The sequence below is a fragment of the Molothrus ater genome, chromosome 1, assembly GCF_012460135.2.
Source record: "Molothrus ater isolate BHLD 08-10-18 breed brown headed cowbird chromosome 1, BPBGC_Mater_1.1, whole genome shotgun sequence".
Lineage (NCBI taxonomy): Eukaryota > Metazoa > Chordata > Aves > Passeriformes > Icteridae > Molothrus > Molothrus ater.
The window spans coordinates 39,555,268-39,574,056 of record NC_050478.2 but is presented as its reverse complement, the minus strand read 5'-3'; the positions used below and the strand labels follow the sequence as shown (position 1 = coordinate 39,574,056).

Below are 18,789 nucleotides of genomic sequence, written 5' to 3'. Positions count from 1 at the left end.
CCTAAGGATTTATGTGCTTTCTTGCCCTTTGCTTTCACTGCTATCTGAGGCTGCAACAAAAGCTAGATCGAGGGAGAAGTGATTGCACTTTCTTTTGGCCACAGAATTTGCAGGATGACTGGTTAATTGAAGGTTGGAGTTTAGCCTGTATTTACTTTATATAGACACATACTGGAAACAGCTAAATGAGAGGGAGAAAATTTGCCTGAGTGGCAAGTGGGTTTTGCCCTCATTATTTGTCTGGTGATGGTTTCTACTGGTCATGTAACACCTGCTTCAGAGTTGATAAAGCCCCTCTGAGAGAAGGAGGCAATTTCAGGTACTGGCTGGGTGGAGACAGAATTTCTTGTATCTTCCCAAGCCAGGCAAATAAATCATGTGAGTTAAAGTTACATTTACTGGCATTTTTAAGATAATTCAGATAATTCCGATTTATAGATAGGAATGCATACTGTAAAACATCATTACTAGTCTCTTTGTATGCTTTTACTGTCTCAGAAGAGGGCCAGTCTTTATTTGGTCGTTCTGAGTTTAACCTTTTATTATGTGGTTTTCATTCAATGGCAAGGAAGTATCTATCAGGATCAATTGCTGAAAGTGCACTATATCTCTTTATCTCGCCTCCCTCCCCATCCCAAAGTGGATTAGTTTACCATAAAACTGTTCTTCAAGGTAGTTTTCTTAAAATCCAGACAGATTAGGCTTGAATTCTGTTTAAATTCCAACTTTAGCCTATGTGATTCTCTCTTACAGTTCTTGGCTTATTTAGTAGAGTCATAGAATGACCTGGGTTAGAAGGGACTTTAAATTAAAGATCATTGAGTTCCAACCCCCCTGCCATGGGCAGGGACACCTCCCACTAGACCAGGTTGCTCAGAGTTCCATCCAGCCTGGCCTTGAACATTCCCAGGGATGGAGCATCTACAGCTTCTCTGGGCACCTGCTCCAGTGCCTCACCAGCCTCCCAGTAAAGAATGTCTTCCCAACATGGAATCTAAACCTACTCTTTCAGTTTGAAGCCATTCCCCCTTGTCATCCTCTATATGCTCTTGTAAATAACGTCTCTCCTCTCATCATAAAGCACTCTGGGATTGTATCAGGTTTGATCACTTCAATAGAGAATGTAAATTATAGTAATTGAGGAGCCAGTAGGAGAGGCATTATAGTGTTTTAAGTCCTGCTGAATGAATTGTCCAGACTATAATGTAAAAGTGTAGTATTGCTGTTACCATTTGGAACAGTATTCAGTGGTTTGGATTCAAGTGCTTATACACAAAATGGATATTATAAATACTTAACCTGAAGAATGGGTGCCTTTTGAGCTGTTGTTTCCTTATTTTGGTTTATTGTGCTTAGTAAATTGCTGAATATACAACATTTTGTTAAGGATCTGTCATGTAATCTCTTGGTTTTTCTCTGTTGCAAGGATAGTTTTATTTTAATACATCTGAAAACTTAGCATTTAAATTACATGACAAGTTTTGATTGTAATTTAAATCTCTGTCAGATTTTGTTTATTTCTCAAGAGTGACAGATTGAATGAGGTTGATTGTTGGTTTGGTTTGGTTTTTTAGACGTTATTTGATAATCAGATGAATGCTTCAAAAAAGGAAGACTCAGAAAGCATTAATAAAAATGACACTTCAAAGAAGATGTCTGTTGAGAGAGTTTATCAGAAAAAGACTCAGCTTGAGCACATCCTCCTCCGTCCAGATACCTACATTGGGTCAGTTGAACCCTTAACTCAGGTAAGGGTCACTAAACTTACAGTCTTAATGGTTTTTGTTGTTTTAATGAGGAAATGTCTATTATGGTTATGAAATAGATGCTTTTCTGTTTTTCTCAGTTTTCTGAATTAGATGGTCAAAAACTGTGGTCTTGTTTATGTATGCGTGTGTAGGAAGGGGATGAGATAAGACCTACTTTAAGGAGTTGAGTGCTTGGTTCATCTGAAAAGATAGGATCAAAAAATACTGAAATCCAGTCAAAAGACAAACACCTATGTGTGTGAACAGACAGCTCTGTGTGTATAGGTCTGTGCTCACAAACATGCTTATGTGCACACACATATCTATGCATATTTGTAAGTAGCATTTATACCAGGTGCAAAAATGCTTTTGGTCTCTTGGTTTAGGTAGAGAACAGAGAATTTAAGCCTCCTGCTGGCACTCTCTTCAGTTGTTTTTGTGAAGTTGTAAATTGCTTTGAACTTCACTGTCTGTACTGTTGGGAGTTCCCCGCCAAGCAGAAAATAATGGATTTTCATTATGGAATCCCTGTGGGTGCTGCTATAACTTCTGCAGACTCCTGCTTTTGTCTTGTATGGCTGCAGTAATCAGACTCTAAGAGGAAAGTTCCTGAAGGAAATAGATCTTAGAGAATCATAGACTGGTTTACCAAGACAATAAATACTTTTATTTTATTTTGTTTCCATGTAGTTAATGTGGGTTTATGATGAAGATGTAGGAATGAATTGCAGAGAAGTTACCTTTGTTCCAGGCTTGTACAAGATCTTTGATGAAATTCTTGGTAAGTATTTTTAACAATAATACTGCTTTAGCATTGTGGAGTACAAGCTTTTCTTGAGTGCTCTCAAAGTACATCAACTTGTATCTAAGTTTAAATCCCAGACTTGAGTCCTGCAAAATTATAGAGCATAAAAATTTAGTGCATTCTGGAACTATAGAACAGGTTAAAAGAGAAGAGTATTCAGCTGAACTTGTAAGAAAATGTAAATATTTGTTACTGAATATCCAAACTAGATCATTCTTTATGATCACTATTGTTACAAGATTTTTAATCTGTGAAGTGTTTTTAGGGCTACAATTTAAAGTGACATTTGAAAGAAGATTATTCCTCTGAAAGAATGCAACTTCTGAGATGTCTGAGTGTTCACTTAGATCATCCTTTCATCAATTGTTAAAACTTCCTCCTTCTGTAGGGGGGGATAGTGATGGTAGTTTTCATGGATCATTTCTAGACTTCATACAGTTTTAAAATAAATTAGTATCATACTGGCATTAAAAAGCACTATGACTGAGGCACAAAAAAATATTTTCAGAAAATTTTGTCAAAATTCTCTGAGTTACTGTGACTTACTAGTTGATGATATTCTGTTGGTGACAGGCACATGCTAATCAGCAGTAGAGATGTGGAATATCTGAATACAGTGCTGTATTCTGAACTGATCTAATTGACAAAATCTTGCACTTATGAGCTTTTATGAAATTCTGTTTAAAGGATTGGTAGGATTACCACATAAATTAAATTATGGTCTACTGAGGTCAGTTTTGTCATGACCTTCATTAGGTTCACAACTTTTCCACATTGCTAAAATTGCTTTACAGCATTGCTGCTTTTGAGGCAGTGCATCTTTACTAGACAGAAAATAATGCTTAATATTTTTTCTAAATTATTTTTAACTTATTCCTTAATTTGATAAACATGGGAATGAAAACCTTTAATCACCTCTGTTTTGAGTACTGCCTCACAGATCTAAGTTTTTTGGCTTTTCATTAGGGAGACCACTTCCATACTGTCCCATTCAGAAGGAAGATCAGTATTCTGTCACTATTGTAGTACTTCATGGCTTATTGCTGCTTTATGAAGCACTGATAAGTGCTCCAGAGAGTGTGGTTTGAGAGCTAGGGGACACTGTAATAAAATTATGAAAATGGGACATTTTAGCTATGCATGCTTTTGAATGAAAATTCATGATTTTAGCAAAAGTGCTTTGAAATATCTGATTTTATACTGAGGTCCTTGTCAGCTGCTAAGATATTGTACTTTGGTGTTTTGGGGTTTTACCTTCATCTGTTTCATAGATGATGAGACAGAAACTGAAAATTACTGTAATGTGTTTTCATGTTTAGGGCCACAGTCACATTTCTGCTTTCTGCAGTTCATATACATGGCAGTGCAATTTAATTAAATTCTGATAAGTGTTAATTTCCAGTTATCCTTGTTTTGATCCTAAACTGTGTGAACTGTTAGTTACAAATCTTGCAGGCTCTTTAAAGAGAGCTTTTGCTGCAGTCAAAACACTCCTTAATGAATGTCACTTTCTTGGTGGGTTTCCATGTGTAAACTGGTCTGGTGATGCATAAGTTCTAGGGTTTTTCACATACCTGCTGCAATGAATATCCAAACAAGAGCAACAAGAGAAGAATGAAGTGCTCAGTATGTTGAGAACAGTCATGAGCTCACAAAATACACTTCTATATTTATTTCTGAGATAGTCTAGTCTAACTGCTACAAATAGAATCAGTAATTATAAGAAGGTTGAAAAATATCTTCTTGTAGATACTTGGTTATATTTATAGACTCCAGTGCTAAGATACAAAATATATACAAAGAGCTGTCAGATTAAGAAATACCTGGACTGTTGTTACTGGTGGTGGAATATGTATAAAATCAGTTTTACAGACCCAGAGATTAATAATTGCCTATGAAGTGTTAATTTGTACTCCTTTGTTTCATAGTAAATGCTGCTGACAATAAGCAGAGGGACAAGAATATGACTTGTATTAAAATATCCATTGATCCGTAAGTAAAAGCATATTTTCATTTGCTTTCCCTGCCAGTGCTATTGCAGTTCAGATTTGTACAAATGATTTTACTAATGAAATTGAATTTCTTGAAAACAGATATTTTTGGAATTGTTTCCATTAGTTTCATATTTTAAGATGAAGAGGTGTATTAAAAGTGGTTAACAGTAAATGCTACCATTCTGAATTTATAATAATTGCTTTCCTTAACCATTTGTTAAGGTTTCAATGAAACTTAAAACCAGAAGTTCATAAAATTTGTGATAAATTTAAATTGGCAGTGCGTAACTATAGCCAGCCAGGTTCTTTACAAATCTTAAATACCAGCTTTGAGGTTTTGTGAGACAGTTTTGCCCCTCTTGAATTTCTGTGTTAACTCCTTCAGCATTAGGATAAGACTGTTTGAATTAGTCATCTATATCACACTGAAACTTCATATTGCAAACACTTCATTACCATGTTTTTTGAAACTAAATACTTGAAGAGATAATTTTAGGTGAGAAATACTGTATTTAAATAGATGCTGATTGGATTCCTTTGGTAGTACTTTTTCACTGACATTTAACTGAATAATAAATTATTTAGTAACTAGTTTTCAGACCTAACCTTTAGGATAAATATGCTGAGAAGTGATTTTTCCACTTCTGTCATGGAGTGGGAGGGAAATTGTAAATGTTTAAATTTGCTAGACCTGGCCTGATTTTGAACTCTCTAATACTCAAAAATGAAAATCCTGTGTAAGAGCTAGAAATATTAATGATGCCAGATATTGATGGATTTTGGCACTGATACATAAAATAAGTCACAATATTTATCACAGCTCAGAAATTACACTTTTAAACAGATGATAACTTGTCTGGATGGACTTCAATGAAACCTTAAAAGCTACATCTCTATATTGAATTTAATTCTGTCACTAATTGTCAGGCCCCTGCTGCAGTTCATGTTGACAGTGAAAGCTCTTCAAACAGTTTTTTTGGGGTTATTATTGTTGTATGAAATACTGTTATGTATGGACAATTAAGCTCTTTCTTCCAAGACATCTAATAAGCAAAAATAAGTGGAATTTTTTGTAATTAAAATCGTTAGTGCTCTAAGTAAATGTGGTAAGAATATGGTCTTTTGCTATATTTTTGTGTAGTTAATTTTATTTACTGTGTTTAAGCAGGTATGCAGAAGTCTATTTTCAAGATTGCATTCATTTGCTTAATGTCTTCACTATTTTCTAGGGAATCAAACATTATCAGCATATGGAATAATGGAAAGGGGATACCAGTTGTGGAACACAAAGTAGAGAAAGTATATGTACCTGCTTTAATCTTTGGGCAGCTACTAACGTCCAGCAACTATGATGATGATGAGAAAAAAGTTACAGGCAAGGCTATTTAATGTGCTTTGTTTTATTCATTTGTTAAGCCATTGTGTGACTCTTCAGTATGCTTCCCCTTCTTTTGTCTTTATTTTCTGTTCCATAGCAGGTGATTACTCAGTCACCATTACTTTAGCTCTTTATTAGAGTAAAAAGACTTAAGATCTAACTTGAGATCTTACTTCTTCTTTTTTCAATACCAGTATTTACAGAGAACTTTGCATTTATATCCATAATATCAGTACTCATTACTGAGTAACAAGCATACTTCTATATTTTAATTGTAATGTATATGAATATTTAAACTCTTCTGAAATGCAGGGAAAAATAAATTTGATAAATTAGGATATGGTTTATTATCCTAAATTTAAACTGACCCTAGTTTACTGTATGTTGTTTTTTTCAGGTGGACGCAATGGCTATGGTGCAAAACTTTGTAACATATTTAGTACAAAGTTTACAGTTGAAACTGCTTGCAAGGAGTACAAACACAGCTTTAAGCAGGTATAGAAATGGTCAAAGCTGCTGTCCTTTTTTTTTTTTTGCTGTAGTTACAGGCCTAAAATCGAACACATATATTTCAGGAATGTTTAACAAAATGGATAATTTCTCATTCAAAGGGATGTGTCAAAGGGATGTGTAGAATTTTCAGGCTAGGTTAGTTCAGTTGGTAAAAATTGGTATTTCTATATGTTAGGCTTTTTGGGTAAAATAATACTTTCTTTGGACTGTTTGGACTAAAAAAACCCCAAATTTCTGTTAAAAATGAATTATATTCATGTACCTGTGAAAAGGAATATAGTCAGTTGAAACATTGTGAAATTGCTGTTGTATAATTTGTCAAAAAAAAAATCTTTCTACTTAGCTATGCAAACATAGAAACAGTTATCTGTGTAATTTTGTATGGTGTGAAGAAACAGATTTTTCAGTTTTTATGTCACGAATTTAACTAGCCCCAGGTGGACTTAAGTGCAGACCCTCCACCTGAACCAAATGCTCATTGTTAGCATATAGACCAAGAATCAGGTCTACTGTATATAGCTTTGGAATGGCCACCTTTCTAAAAGTTTAAAATACTTTGGCAGAGTATTAGATACCAAAGTTCCTTGGCTTTACAGTCTTCCCCAGATGGGGGCTTTCTTCCCTTACTTTCTGGACAATTAATTTTCTGGTCACGTTGTCATATCACTACACAAATAATACACCTTATCTGTTATGCCTGTCTCTTAAAAAATGTAATATTTTATGCTGACTGCCGAAGGGCAAATTAATATTGGTTCAAGTGTACTTTTTGAAAATGACTAAATGCTTTATGGCTTAAAGTGCTATGTTTGCAATATTTTCAAAATCTGTGAAAATTTATTAGAACTGAACTTTGATATGTGCTGTGAGCAGATGTTCTGCTTGATCATGCAGATGTGCCCATGTTCTTAAATAGGGAACGATACAAGATTCCTGAGTCAAATCTGAGCACCTTGGGTTTTTGGGGTTTTGTTTTTGGCATGCTGCACAGCCACCAAGATGCTGTCTTGGAGACTACTGAGTCTCTGCACAGGGACTAAAAAGCCTCTCTGTAGGGGTGTGTGGTAGATGGAAAGTGTTAAATGGATGGGTAACAAGGACTGTAATCCCAGCTCACTTGTATCTAATTTTGTAAGTTCTGTGGGAGGCTCCATTTGCATTAGAATCATGTCCATCAGTGTAATAATACCTGTATGTTTCCAGAAACCACAAATATGCCGTCACCTATGCTTGTGCTTACCTCTGTAAATCAGTTAACTTTGTGTAGTGTTTTACCAGAGGGAATTTCTAAGGGAAGTTTGTGAGTTTTTTCTTGTGTAACTGTTGCAATCCCAGCATAGCTAGAAAAGGGAATAAAGGAGGAGGATAATGTGTTGTAAATAACATCTAAAATGTTTTGTTTCCAAAGACTTGGATGAACAACATGATGAAGACCTCTGAACCGAAGATTAAGCATTTTGAAGGTGATGACTACACATGCATTACATTCCAGCCAGATCTGTCTAAATTTAAAATGGAAAAGCTTGATAAGGATATTGTGGCCCTGATGACAAGACGAGCGTATGATTTGGCTGGGTCGTGCAAAGGAGTCAAAGTCATGTTGAATGGGAAGAAACTACCTGTAAGAACATCATCACTTGGTATATCTTGAGTGTACAGAGTATTTGGTGCAGAGGGTAGTGACTGTGACCTGTTGCTTGCAGGTAAATGGATTTCGCAGCTACGTAGATCTTTACGTGAAGGACAAGCTGGATGAAACCGGAGTCGCGCTCAAAGTCATCCACGAAGTCGTGAATGAACGATGGGATGTGTGCCTCACTCTGAGTGAGAAAGGGTTCCAGCAGATCAGCTTTGTAAATAGTATAGCTACCACAAAGGTGAGTGGTTAGATCAAATGGTACAAAATGGAAATGATATAATGCGTGCTGAGGCTATGCCCAGTCTGGTGTTTGATAAAACAGTGAGTCTGGGTTGCTATAAATAAATAGGTGAGGTAATGCACTGCATGAGAGGAGCTGGCAGAGCAATTGGATGCAATCAAAATACATTCATGGCAGTATTTCTACATAAGCACTACTTTTGAAAATGCTAGTAATAATTATTGGTGATACTGATATCTTATGTGAGCATACATGGTGTTGAAGAAAATGGAACTTATTTATTTCTTCCTCTTAAACACATTGTAATAAGATAATTCTGAAAGTAAGGTTAAAAAGTGTACAAATGCCTTTAAAGCTACCAGTAGCAAGTTATGGAGGACAAAAATGGCTTTTGGTGTCCTTGAGAAATGGCTGTCCATGATGGAAAAAATTGCCCTGAAGTTGTTGAGATTAATTTTCTTTTATTTGTGTATCTTCATAAGGATACCTAGGTTTTCTTTGCAAATATAGTAGTAGTGATATAAGAAGAAAGAAAGATCTTAAGTTAGCAATGTTCTCAGCATCCTAAATAAAGTACAGCTCGGTGCTTCTCAACTTGTGGGGAGGGTCAGGCAGGAAGGGGATCACCTGAAATCAACCAGCATAACTCTTATTTACACCCTTTTGGCATGGACCAGGTTTAGGGATCTGTGGTCCACCATGGTGAAAAAAATGTCTTTGTCACTTCTGCTCTTCACAAATTGCACTGGATGAGTGACCTAACAACTAGGCAGTTAAGTTGTTAGCTCTTACTAAACAGTCTAGTTATTAGAGGTAGCACATCTAGAAAGCTGGATTTAACAAGACTAGAACAAGCAGTCCTAGTAACTGGTGAGACTGTTTCTAGAGAATTAACTGTTAGCTTTCCAAAAGATGGGAAAGATAAGAATTGTTAATCAGGCACTTTGAAACCCCTCCTTGCTCACATCTCTGTTGAAAGAGTCAGAAGAAAATTCTAATAGTAGCACAAATGGTTCATAAGCACCTGTGGTTACACTTAGTCTAGCAGGTGACCAGGAATGTCAGTGTTAATCTTGGTGGTAGGTGATGTGTAGCCACTGTTTGGTGGGACATAATTTTTATTACATAACTTCTTTTCAGTCACTCTCAGCGTGGCTGGATGAATATTCTGTGGTAACAGGGTAAGTTTATTTCATAGTAGAATATTTACTTTTTAAGTGTGCATTGCAATTAAAAACTTGGTCAGAACTAGGGGTGACAAATCAGGTAGTTGAAGGGCTACAACTTTGTTTTAGTTCAGGCCTCTTTGTGCAGCATAAAGAAGAAAAACAACATGACCTTAAAGAGGTGTACAATACTTTCATGAAGAAACTGGCAATATAGAGAAACTTGATTATGGCTGATAGCAAGCTAAAAAAATTGTTTGAAAAAACTGAATACTTCCTGATTCCCAAGTGAAATAAATTGCATACACTTACTCTGAAGATTTTGGATTTTACTCTTCTGGATCAATTTTCACCATCATGCAGTTTCACATATATTGTTATTATATATTCTTTTGAAATATGCTTAGGAAAAAGTTCTGTGTATTCTTCAAAAGTAAGTGTTGTAATTTCTAGTTTTTCCCACTTTCTCAATCCATGCTTTATGTGTGTTACTGGGTGTGGGATGTTGGGGCAGTGAACCCCCTCACCAGCAATTTTTGAGCAGCTACCCACTGATGGGACATAATGGGTAGTAATTAACTGCATCAGCTGCCTGCCCCCTTAGCTGCTAACAGGTGAGGAGCTCATGCTAGCTGTTACTTGTCACTGTTTGCTGACAGCTTTTTGTTTCTGAATCTGGATACATTTCACCCAGCTGTAACTTTCCTCCATCTTTTTTAAACTTGCTGTAAATTCCAAGTAAGTTTTTTTTTTAGGTTGCTGGCATGGTGTTTTTTGAGAGGTGTTTGGGAGGTCAGGCAGTATTTTGAGGTACAACTCCCTTGTTTAGTTCTTGTAAATTTGTTACCATTTTCAGCTCCCCATTTAATCAAAATTTTGCCGCAGAGGACCACCACAAAAGTCGACTTCAGGCTGTGATACAACATTTCAAAGAATGTTTGTAGCTATTGACAGTTGTACAGATAACCTTCAGTGAGACTTGAAAACTGATGAAACATGGTCTTCTTAAGTTCTGAATTTTAAATAGTAGCTGTGGCAAAAATTGTAATAGAAACCTCAACTATTAACATAGCAATCTAATGTTATGTATATGCTTTACTATGGTGGCACTGCTAAATGTAATATTACCAGTCATTTTAGCAGAAATGTTCAGCCAATACATTTGCAGTGTCAGAAGGTAGACTTGCATGGTGAGAGAATTCCAACATGCTAAAATTTGCTGGAGTTCAGGAAGAAGTTCAGGATTATTCTAGATTTCAGATTTATTTTCGTAAAATAAATATAATTTTTAAAAATGGAGAAGAAAATAGGATCGAAATTGTAAAACCAGTTAAATGAAAACTTCAAATTTATAGTTAGCTTCTGAATTTTTCTACCATATAAACCATTTATCTGTCCATAGAGTTTAGATGTAGCTTGCCTCCAAATCAATAGAAACTGTTGGCTATGAGAAGAATAGAACAGTATATAGGAGGCAGTCAAAGCTTCATTTTTAAGATTTTTGTTAGCACTTAATTAGATACCTTTGCATCCTGAAGTTTGCAAGTTTCCATCATTACCTTCTGGAAAAAGAAGGTTATGCAGTTCTAGCTCTCTTTCCCCATAATTCAAAAGTTGTAACAGTCTTTGGCAGCCCTCTAGATTCAGAGGGTATTTTTGCCTTTGCGTCTTTTATGGAATTGTTCTGACAGCTGGGGCAGTTCCAGGCTGTTCTGGTCCATTTGCCACCTGCTGGTGAGATGGTTGAGAAGGTCCCAACTCTGAGCATCCCTCACTCACACAGCTGCTTAAGAATGGACTCAGGAATGGGGAACTGCTGTAATAACTAGTAAATTTCTGGTTTTCTTGGTATGTCAGATGCTACTTTTAGCAAAATTTAAAAATTGCTAAAGTTTTAAATGCAAAAATACATTGAGATGTTCCCATAAGCATAAATTTTCAGTAATGTGATGAGTAAAAGAAATGCATTTCAAGATTGCCATTCAAGTGTGGAATGATTTTGAAATGTGTAATTTGATATTTTCCAGTAATAGCTTTTCTTTACAGTTTGGAAATGGATCTATTTTTCTTTAAAGTAGCAGGATATTGATAGATCAGCTTTCCATTGAACTCTCCCTCTACTGAAACTCTGTCATCTATATTTGGATAAAAACAGTTGTGTTTTAATTTCAGCAGCTTTTGGGGTTTGTATGTGAGGTTTTTGGTTGGCTGGTTTTTTTTAGAAGAAATGCCATGAGAAAAGACTTTGCATGGTGCTTCTAATGGTTTGTGTTGTTGTTTTAGTAGATGACTCTAGGAACTGAGAGAAACCATAGATGGTTTCTTTGAAGTGCAACTGCTGGTTTGGTTATGACTAATAATATTTACTAGCTTAACCATTTTGGTTTTATATACTCTTTTTTTTTTTTTAATTTAAATCTCTGCTTTCTGCATGAAGCTGAGAACAGCTGCTATCCCATCAATTCAACTTCTTTACATCTTCAGTCTTTTCACATGCATATTCTGCCTTAAAATGTAGAATCCTAACTTTTGGGGTTTGATTCCTAGTTGTTTTCCTCTTTTTGGCCGCTGTTTATTCTTGGTTTTGTTTTCTCTTACTTATTTCTTATCTATCCTATACTTCCTCATAGCTGTCAAGAGCTTTTTTTCCCTCCTCAGTTCTGTTTTAAATACAGCTTTAAAGAGCAAGGGTTTTTCTGTTTGTTACTTCATGATGACCTTCTCCATAGAGAAGTATTCTTTGTTCTGTCTGCCCTAATGTAGGTTGTTCTGAACAGGAAACAGTATTTAGTCTGTATTTTTGTAAGGTGATAACTGATCTAAAACAAAGGTGATCTGTGTAAAATATGGAATGTTTAGTTATGTATGTTTCATTTAATGGGATATGCCTGCGTCACTCCACTTTTACAAGATTTTACTCAAAGTGATATGAACTTCCTATGACAGCCATTAGAATTTACCATTTTTTTAATATTCTGGCTTTTTTGTCTACAAATTTAAAGGAAGGTATTTGAGTAATCAATCAATTAACTTCTGTCATCCTCACTTGAATGAAGACCGAATGACCTGGAAAAAAACAGACTTTTCTATCTTATGCTGCAACTCAGTGTGCATGGATTTCTGTACCAAAGTATCATTACAGGAATTTTGTTACTACAGCTAAAAACTATTAGGAAATTTAATGGTTGTTTGTTTATTATTTGTTTATTTTTTTCTCTTCCCTCATTCAGGGTGGTAGGCATGTTGATTATGTGGTGGATCAGGTTGTGGGCAAACTGATAGAAGTGGTGAAAAAGAAGAATAAAGCTGGAGTTTCAGTCAAACCATTTCAGGCAAGTAACTTTATGCAAAAATACTGAAAAAAAATGAATGTGAGAATTTTATTGAGTAAATTGGTTTTTATGTTTTAAACAGGTGAAGAACCATATATGGGTTTTTGTTAATTGCTTGATTGAAAACCCATCATTTGATTCCCAGACGAAGGAAAACATGACATTGCAGCCTAAAAGTTTTGGGTCCAAGTGCCAGCTATCTGAGAAATTTTTTAAAGCAGTAAGTAAACCTCTTTTTTATTCCTTTGTGAAGTGGTAATTGGCACACTGGACCAAGTGTATGTATGTCCTGTAGCAGAAGATTAGTTATAGTCCATTGTGGTACTGTAGTGACATTTGCATAGTCAGGAAGTGCGGTGAAGGAATGTCTGTTCATTCTCTGGTCTTAATAATGGATGCAGTGACTGTGTTTTGATTGTTGCCCTGGATTTAAAATTCACCTGATCATCTTGTTTGTTGGAGATTCTGGCATTTACATTTGTAAATGAAATGAATTCGACTCTTAAAATGTAAATGACGTCCTTGATCAATGGTTTTTGTGTTAAAGTATTTTTCTGAAGTTGAGAATATTGTCTGACTTACTCTTTGGTATCAGTTCTATTCTGTTTCATTGGAGTGAAAAGAGAGGGAGAGGATATTTCACATTTACTTGTTCGTCCAGTAATCAAGGAAATGCAAAATGGTGCCTGTAGTATTCCAAGTGATCATTATTGTCAGGAAGTTTAAAAATTTTTCTGTAGATGGGTTAAGAATTGCTGTTCTAAATGAATGTATTTGTAGAAATACCTCAGAGAGGCTTTTCCTCTACTGCATTTTCATACAATGAAGGAAAAGTAGAATTCTGTTAGCCAGAACTCATTTTACTAAGTCCTATTTAATGCCATTAGCCTTAAATGAAACTCCACTAGTGAGGAGAACAGTGCCATTGCTAATACTCCTGGCATCAAAACTTTACTGATTCTATAGTGGTTTATTCTTCTAATTCTGTGTTATGGGTGACATTACTACAGAATTTAGAGGGAAAAAACTTACACAACAGTCTTGTATAACAAAATCTGAAGAATAAATACATGTTGTATTACCATCAGCAGGTTTGATTTATAGTGTTTTTCATATTCCCAGAAGTAAACATTGATTTCCAGATGCATTAACTGTGCAGCACAATCTCAACAATGAATACTGTATTATGGGGGATAATTAAAAGCCAAAGCTCATAGTATTTTGCTCCATCTGTGTTTTCTTTTGATGTGAAACAAAACCTAAAGCAGTTTTGTTTGGAAAATATATTATATGCTATTTTTGCTGCAGATGTGTTTCTAAAATTGGTATCAGATTCTCAAGTGATTGGTACAAAGCTCATTCTCAAATAGTTTTGATTGTCTTTCAGCCATTTTCAGCCATTTCCAAAGAAAATTTAAATGGTCATAAATACCCCATAAGGCTGCTTTTTGCTGTCAAAATCCAGGAAACAAGTGCTTAAAACGTCTCAGCACATCAACTACACAGCATAAGACATCCTCTTGTTAGGTCTCCTTTGCTCTTTCCATCAGTTTTAGAAGTGGTGGAAAAGGAAACTCTTTTTGTGTTGTGTTTTAGTTGTATGTGCATAAAGTGGTAAATACTAAGGTGTATGTTAATCCCTTGACCTTTCATAGGTTCAATTTTTAAAATTTAGAGAATCTTAGAAATAGTGGTAATGATTTAAAACTGAGATGTAAGAATCTGCCATCTGAAGCTTTATTTTTCTCATGCACAATTCTGATTTGTTGCTTGTAGGCCTCTAACTGTGGTATCATAGAGAGTATTTTGAATTGGGTCAAATTTAAGGCACAAACTCAACTGAACAAAAAATGTTCTTCAGTGAAACACAGTAAAATCAAGGGCATTCCAAAACTGGATGATGCTAATGATGCTGGTAAGAGCACTTACTTTTAAATTCTTTACTGTTTCATAAATTCTTCACAGACATGCTAATTTGAAACCTGACTTTTATTTCTCATTCTTTTGTGTTTTTTAATAAAAAACTTTCTGGTTTTCTAAGCTTTCTAGAGCTAGAATGGAAACGTGACGGTGAGTTTGGTGTCAGGAATGCTGTCCTCTTTAGGGTAGAGGATTAGTAACACTGAACAAAGGTGGCAGTCTAGGTTGGTATTGGAAGAGTGTGTATCTTCTAATTGTGGTTTCCTGCTAAATGGTGCTACCAATATTCCATTTTGGAGGTGACTGGTCTTCTTGACCTTTCTAATGTAGAAAGATCAGAATCTTTGTAGGGTCAGAAGGTATAGGAAGTAAATCACATTGTAAATCACATGCAGACCTGAGGGAATGGCTCAAGAGACTTATTTCATTAGACTTTAAATGCCATTAGGTTCCTGTCTGGGAATATAGGGCAAGCTGGCAATCTCTGCTGGCTTGTTTCCTTAGCACAGATAAGGGATCAGGATCAGCTGGCAGTCTTTATGCCAATAGCAATGGGATGGGAGTTGTTGAATGGTTTCAGGGGCACACATGGCTAAAGAGCTCAAAATGTTGCCAATCTGTGTTATTGTTAGTTGGTTTTTAATATATCCTCACATTAAACAAAAGTAGAATTGCAGTGTGTCGCAGACATCTTTTCACTAAAAATCCTTTCTTTAGGATTTTTCCTTCTAAGAAGCTAAGAAGCCTCAGAGACAGAATGTAAACAATGGTTATCTGCTGCTGTGGAATGCAACAAGTCCACCTGTGATTGGCCCATCTTAGATGTTTATAATTAATGGCCAATCAAAGACCAAGCTATCTTGGACAGAGTCTGAGAGAGCTGCCTTTGTTATCATTCTTTTCTTTTCTATTCTTAGCTTAGCTAGCCTGCTGAGGAAACCTTTTCCTTTCTATTTCTTGTTAGTGTAGTTATAATGTAATATATATATATCATAAAATAATAAATCAAGCCTTCTGATCATGGAGTCAACATTCTTGTCTCTTCCCTCATCCAAGAACCCCTGTGAACACTGTCACAGCAGTGAAGTATGTGGGTGGGCTGAGTAGGTAAAAGCATGGAACACTAAGAAAGAGGCTTGGTTTTGGTTGGGTTTTTGGTTGGTTTGGGGGTTTTTTTGGTGCTTTGACATTCAAGCCAAAGATGACTTGATTAGATGATGGTTCTGTCTAATTTTCCTCCCTTTCTTTTTGATTCTTTGGTTATTATTTTTTAATTGAGTTCTCTTCAGTATTTAATTACTTTTTAATTTATTCAGATGTCATATTTCGCCTCAAAAGTTGATAATCGCATCTAGTCTAGTATTTTGCCTGTGGAATTTTCACTCCTCATTCAGATGTATGTTCCGGATACTTTTCTTTCCAAGAAGATTGTGTGCTTGAAGTAATTTTATATTTTCATGGATATCAAGCTTAGTACTCCTAACTCATATAATGAATGATTTTGGATACACTTTTTTGGTAGTTTTTTAGCTTTGCTTTGGAGATCAGGCTTCAAAGTCACTTCTTACTCTTTTTGTTGACTGGGGGTGAGGGGAAGGGAGAATCTCCAACAAGGGAGCTAATAAAATATTCTATTGGTTTTCATCCTGAAGGTTCCTCAAGTAAAAAGGCATATAGGGATTCATTTGGGCTGAACTCATGCCTAAAGCTTTGCATGACTTGAATGCCTGTTACCCAGGTATTTCTCTGATGCCTAATTATTGTTTCATGTTGAGGGAACTCTGCATGTCCTGAGGAGGCTTAGCCAGGTATTGGTTTGTTGAAGATGTGGAATATACTGGATTTCTGACACTGAAGACATTGCACATTCAGAGTGGACACCCAGGAAGTGCAGCAGGGAGAGAACAGTCTCTGGCCACAACCCCCTCTGACTTTAGATATTCCTGTGGTTTTTAGATTTTTGTCTTTACTTTAAGAGTGAGTTTGAAGCTGAGGTCCAGCATCCAAAGGTCTCTTTTGTGCCTGGTACCCTGAATGTTTCAATCATTGCCAGTTGATGCTAAAGTATCAGAGAGATGTGTATCTGTAGAGTGATGCACGTATTGCAGATTTCCTCCCCCTCCTCTGTAAAGAAAGGGTCCTATACCAGGTCATTCTTGCCATCTTGAACAGCTATACAAAGTTCTGTGCCTTGTTGGGGGAGAAGAGGTAAAAATCAAAACAAAAATTAAGAATATAGGATTGTAAGGGAGCAGCTAGATTACTAAATCAGGTGAAGTATAAAAGCATTTTTTGAACCTGTCAGTTCATGTAGTTTTGTCTTGGAGTTCTTTAGAGCTGTTCTCAGGAAAATACCTGGCATATTGTATTTCTGTGACATTAATTGCTACTGATTGCATCCATTCCAGAAGAAAGTGAACTTGAATGACATTCATATGTGTTTTCTGCAGTTCATTTATGAAAAATATTGGCTTTTATATATTATAAAACAGCAGACTGATGTTTTTCTAGGTATTTGGAGTCCACCTTGCTGGTAGGTCGTCACTGCCAGTGTGAAAAACTGCCTTAGATTATATTAAGCCACATGTCTTGATTCAGAAAACTAAAGGTGCTGAATGTAAGTTCTGTGTAATAGGAAGTATGGGGTGGTCTTTATCTACCAGGTAAAGGCAAATTACTCTCCACACATTTTAAATACCACTATATTCAAAACTACGTTATTATCAGTAGGTGAGACTCAACCAGCTTGAAGTTTTTTTGGCATCTTTCCTACCACAGGCCTTGATAAAATATCAAAGCCACTTAATGAGCATTTACACTGTAGCAGAAGGGTGGGTTCCTTTTCAGCTTGCTTGTTATTTAGAACATCTACTTCACTGCTACAGTTGCAATAGGCAGAACATGAATGTCATTCCAGCACACAGTGTGTCTTGTAGAATCCAAATTACACTGTTAGTAAAGATTTGTTTTTCTGTTTGAGAAATTTGTGAGGTATAAGAAGTGCAAATGTTCTCATCGTTGGAGCTTTTCTCACAATTTTTTGTGCAGTTGTCTGGCTTTAGGTGATAGACAATTAAAAGGGAAAACCACAAAAATGTGATTTAACAATTTACTATTTAAAATATACTGTGTGGAAAGTGAAAATGCAGAATGGGAAATAACTCCAGTATGTAACTCAGACATGCATAACGTATGTGTGTAAGAAATTTGCAGCTAGCAAACTGAAATGGTGAAGGTAGAGAAGCAATCTGTCTTTTTTGTGCAGATATGTGGGAACCATTATATAAGATGTACCACCATTGCATCCAATTTTGCCTATTTTGCTCCTTGTCCATAGCAATCCATAGTGTACTGCTAAGGGCAAGGATACTCATTGCTGTGCAGTTTTAGTGGTATGGAAGGCCATCCCTAAGAAGAGAAATTCAGCCTACTTAAATTAACTAATGAGAGGAAATTACTGTAGAGTAGAAAGAATTCAACTGCATTTCTTTTGTTTGAGTTACGCTTTTCTGGGTTTTTTTTCCCTCTACTTCATCCTGGGCTGCAGGTGGCAAACATTCCTTGGACTGCACGTTGATATTAACAGAAGGAGACTCAGCCAAATCTTTAGCTGTCTCTGGCCTAGGTGTTATTGGCAGAGACAGATATGGAGTCTTCCCACTCAGGGGCAAAATTCTCAATGTCCGAGAAGCTTCTCACAAACAGGTGTGTAGTTTTGTCCTTTCCTTTTTGCTGACAAATGGATGTCCTCCTGTTTATTCTTGATTTCTAGATTTACATCTTCATAATTTAATTTTTTCATGGAAGTTTTGTGACTGAGATATCATAAAGTACCAGCTATTTTGAAGCCTGGGATAAGCCTGTAAATATTAACTGCAGTACTGTGATGATAAGGTTAATTTCTTCACAAGTGGAAGGAAATCTTGCTATGACTCATATTCACATTTCACATGAGTACCTGAAGCCCCTAAAAATTTGTATTCTCTCCATTACTGTGTGATTTCATGGACTCACAACATGAGTCAGCAGCCAGCAGCATTACCCCATCATATT

At 35.9% G+C, this 18,789-nt stretch overlaps 1 protein-coding gene across 4 annotated transcripts in view; it reads left to right on the top strand.

Moving 5' to 3' along the window:
- TOP2B (DNA topoisomerase II beta) overlaps positions 1-18,789 on the top strand; it is a 61,840-nt gene that overhangs the window by 16,357 nt on the left and 26,694 nt on the right. For all 4 annotated transcript variants that reach the window (XM_036379257.1, XM_036379256.1, XM_036379255.1 and 1 more), the window contains exons 2-12: positions 1,575-1,748; positions 2,439-2,529; positions 4,482-4,545; positions 5,777-5,922; positions 6,323-6,420; positions 7,847-8,059; positions 8,142-8,315; positions 12,715-12,816; positions 12,899-13,036; positions 14,593-14,731; positions 18,284-18,441. In XM_036379257.1, coding sequence (XP_036235150.1) covers positions 1,575-1,748; positions 2,439-2,529; positions 4,482-4,545; positions 5,777-5,922; positions 6,323-6,420; positions 7,847-8,059; positions 8,142-8,315; positions 12,715-12,816; positions 12,899-13,036; positions 14,593-14,731; positions 18,284-18,441 — 1,497 coding nt within the window. The remainder of the gene's footprint in view (positions 1-1,574; positions 1,749-2,438; positions 2,530-4,481; positions 4,546-5,776; positions 5,923-6,322; positions 6,421-7,846; positions 8,060-8,141; positions 8,316-12,714; positions 12,817-12,898; positions 13,037-14,592; positions 14,732-18,283; positions 18,442-18,789) is intronic.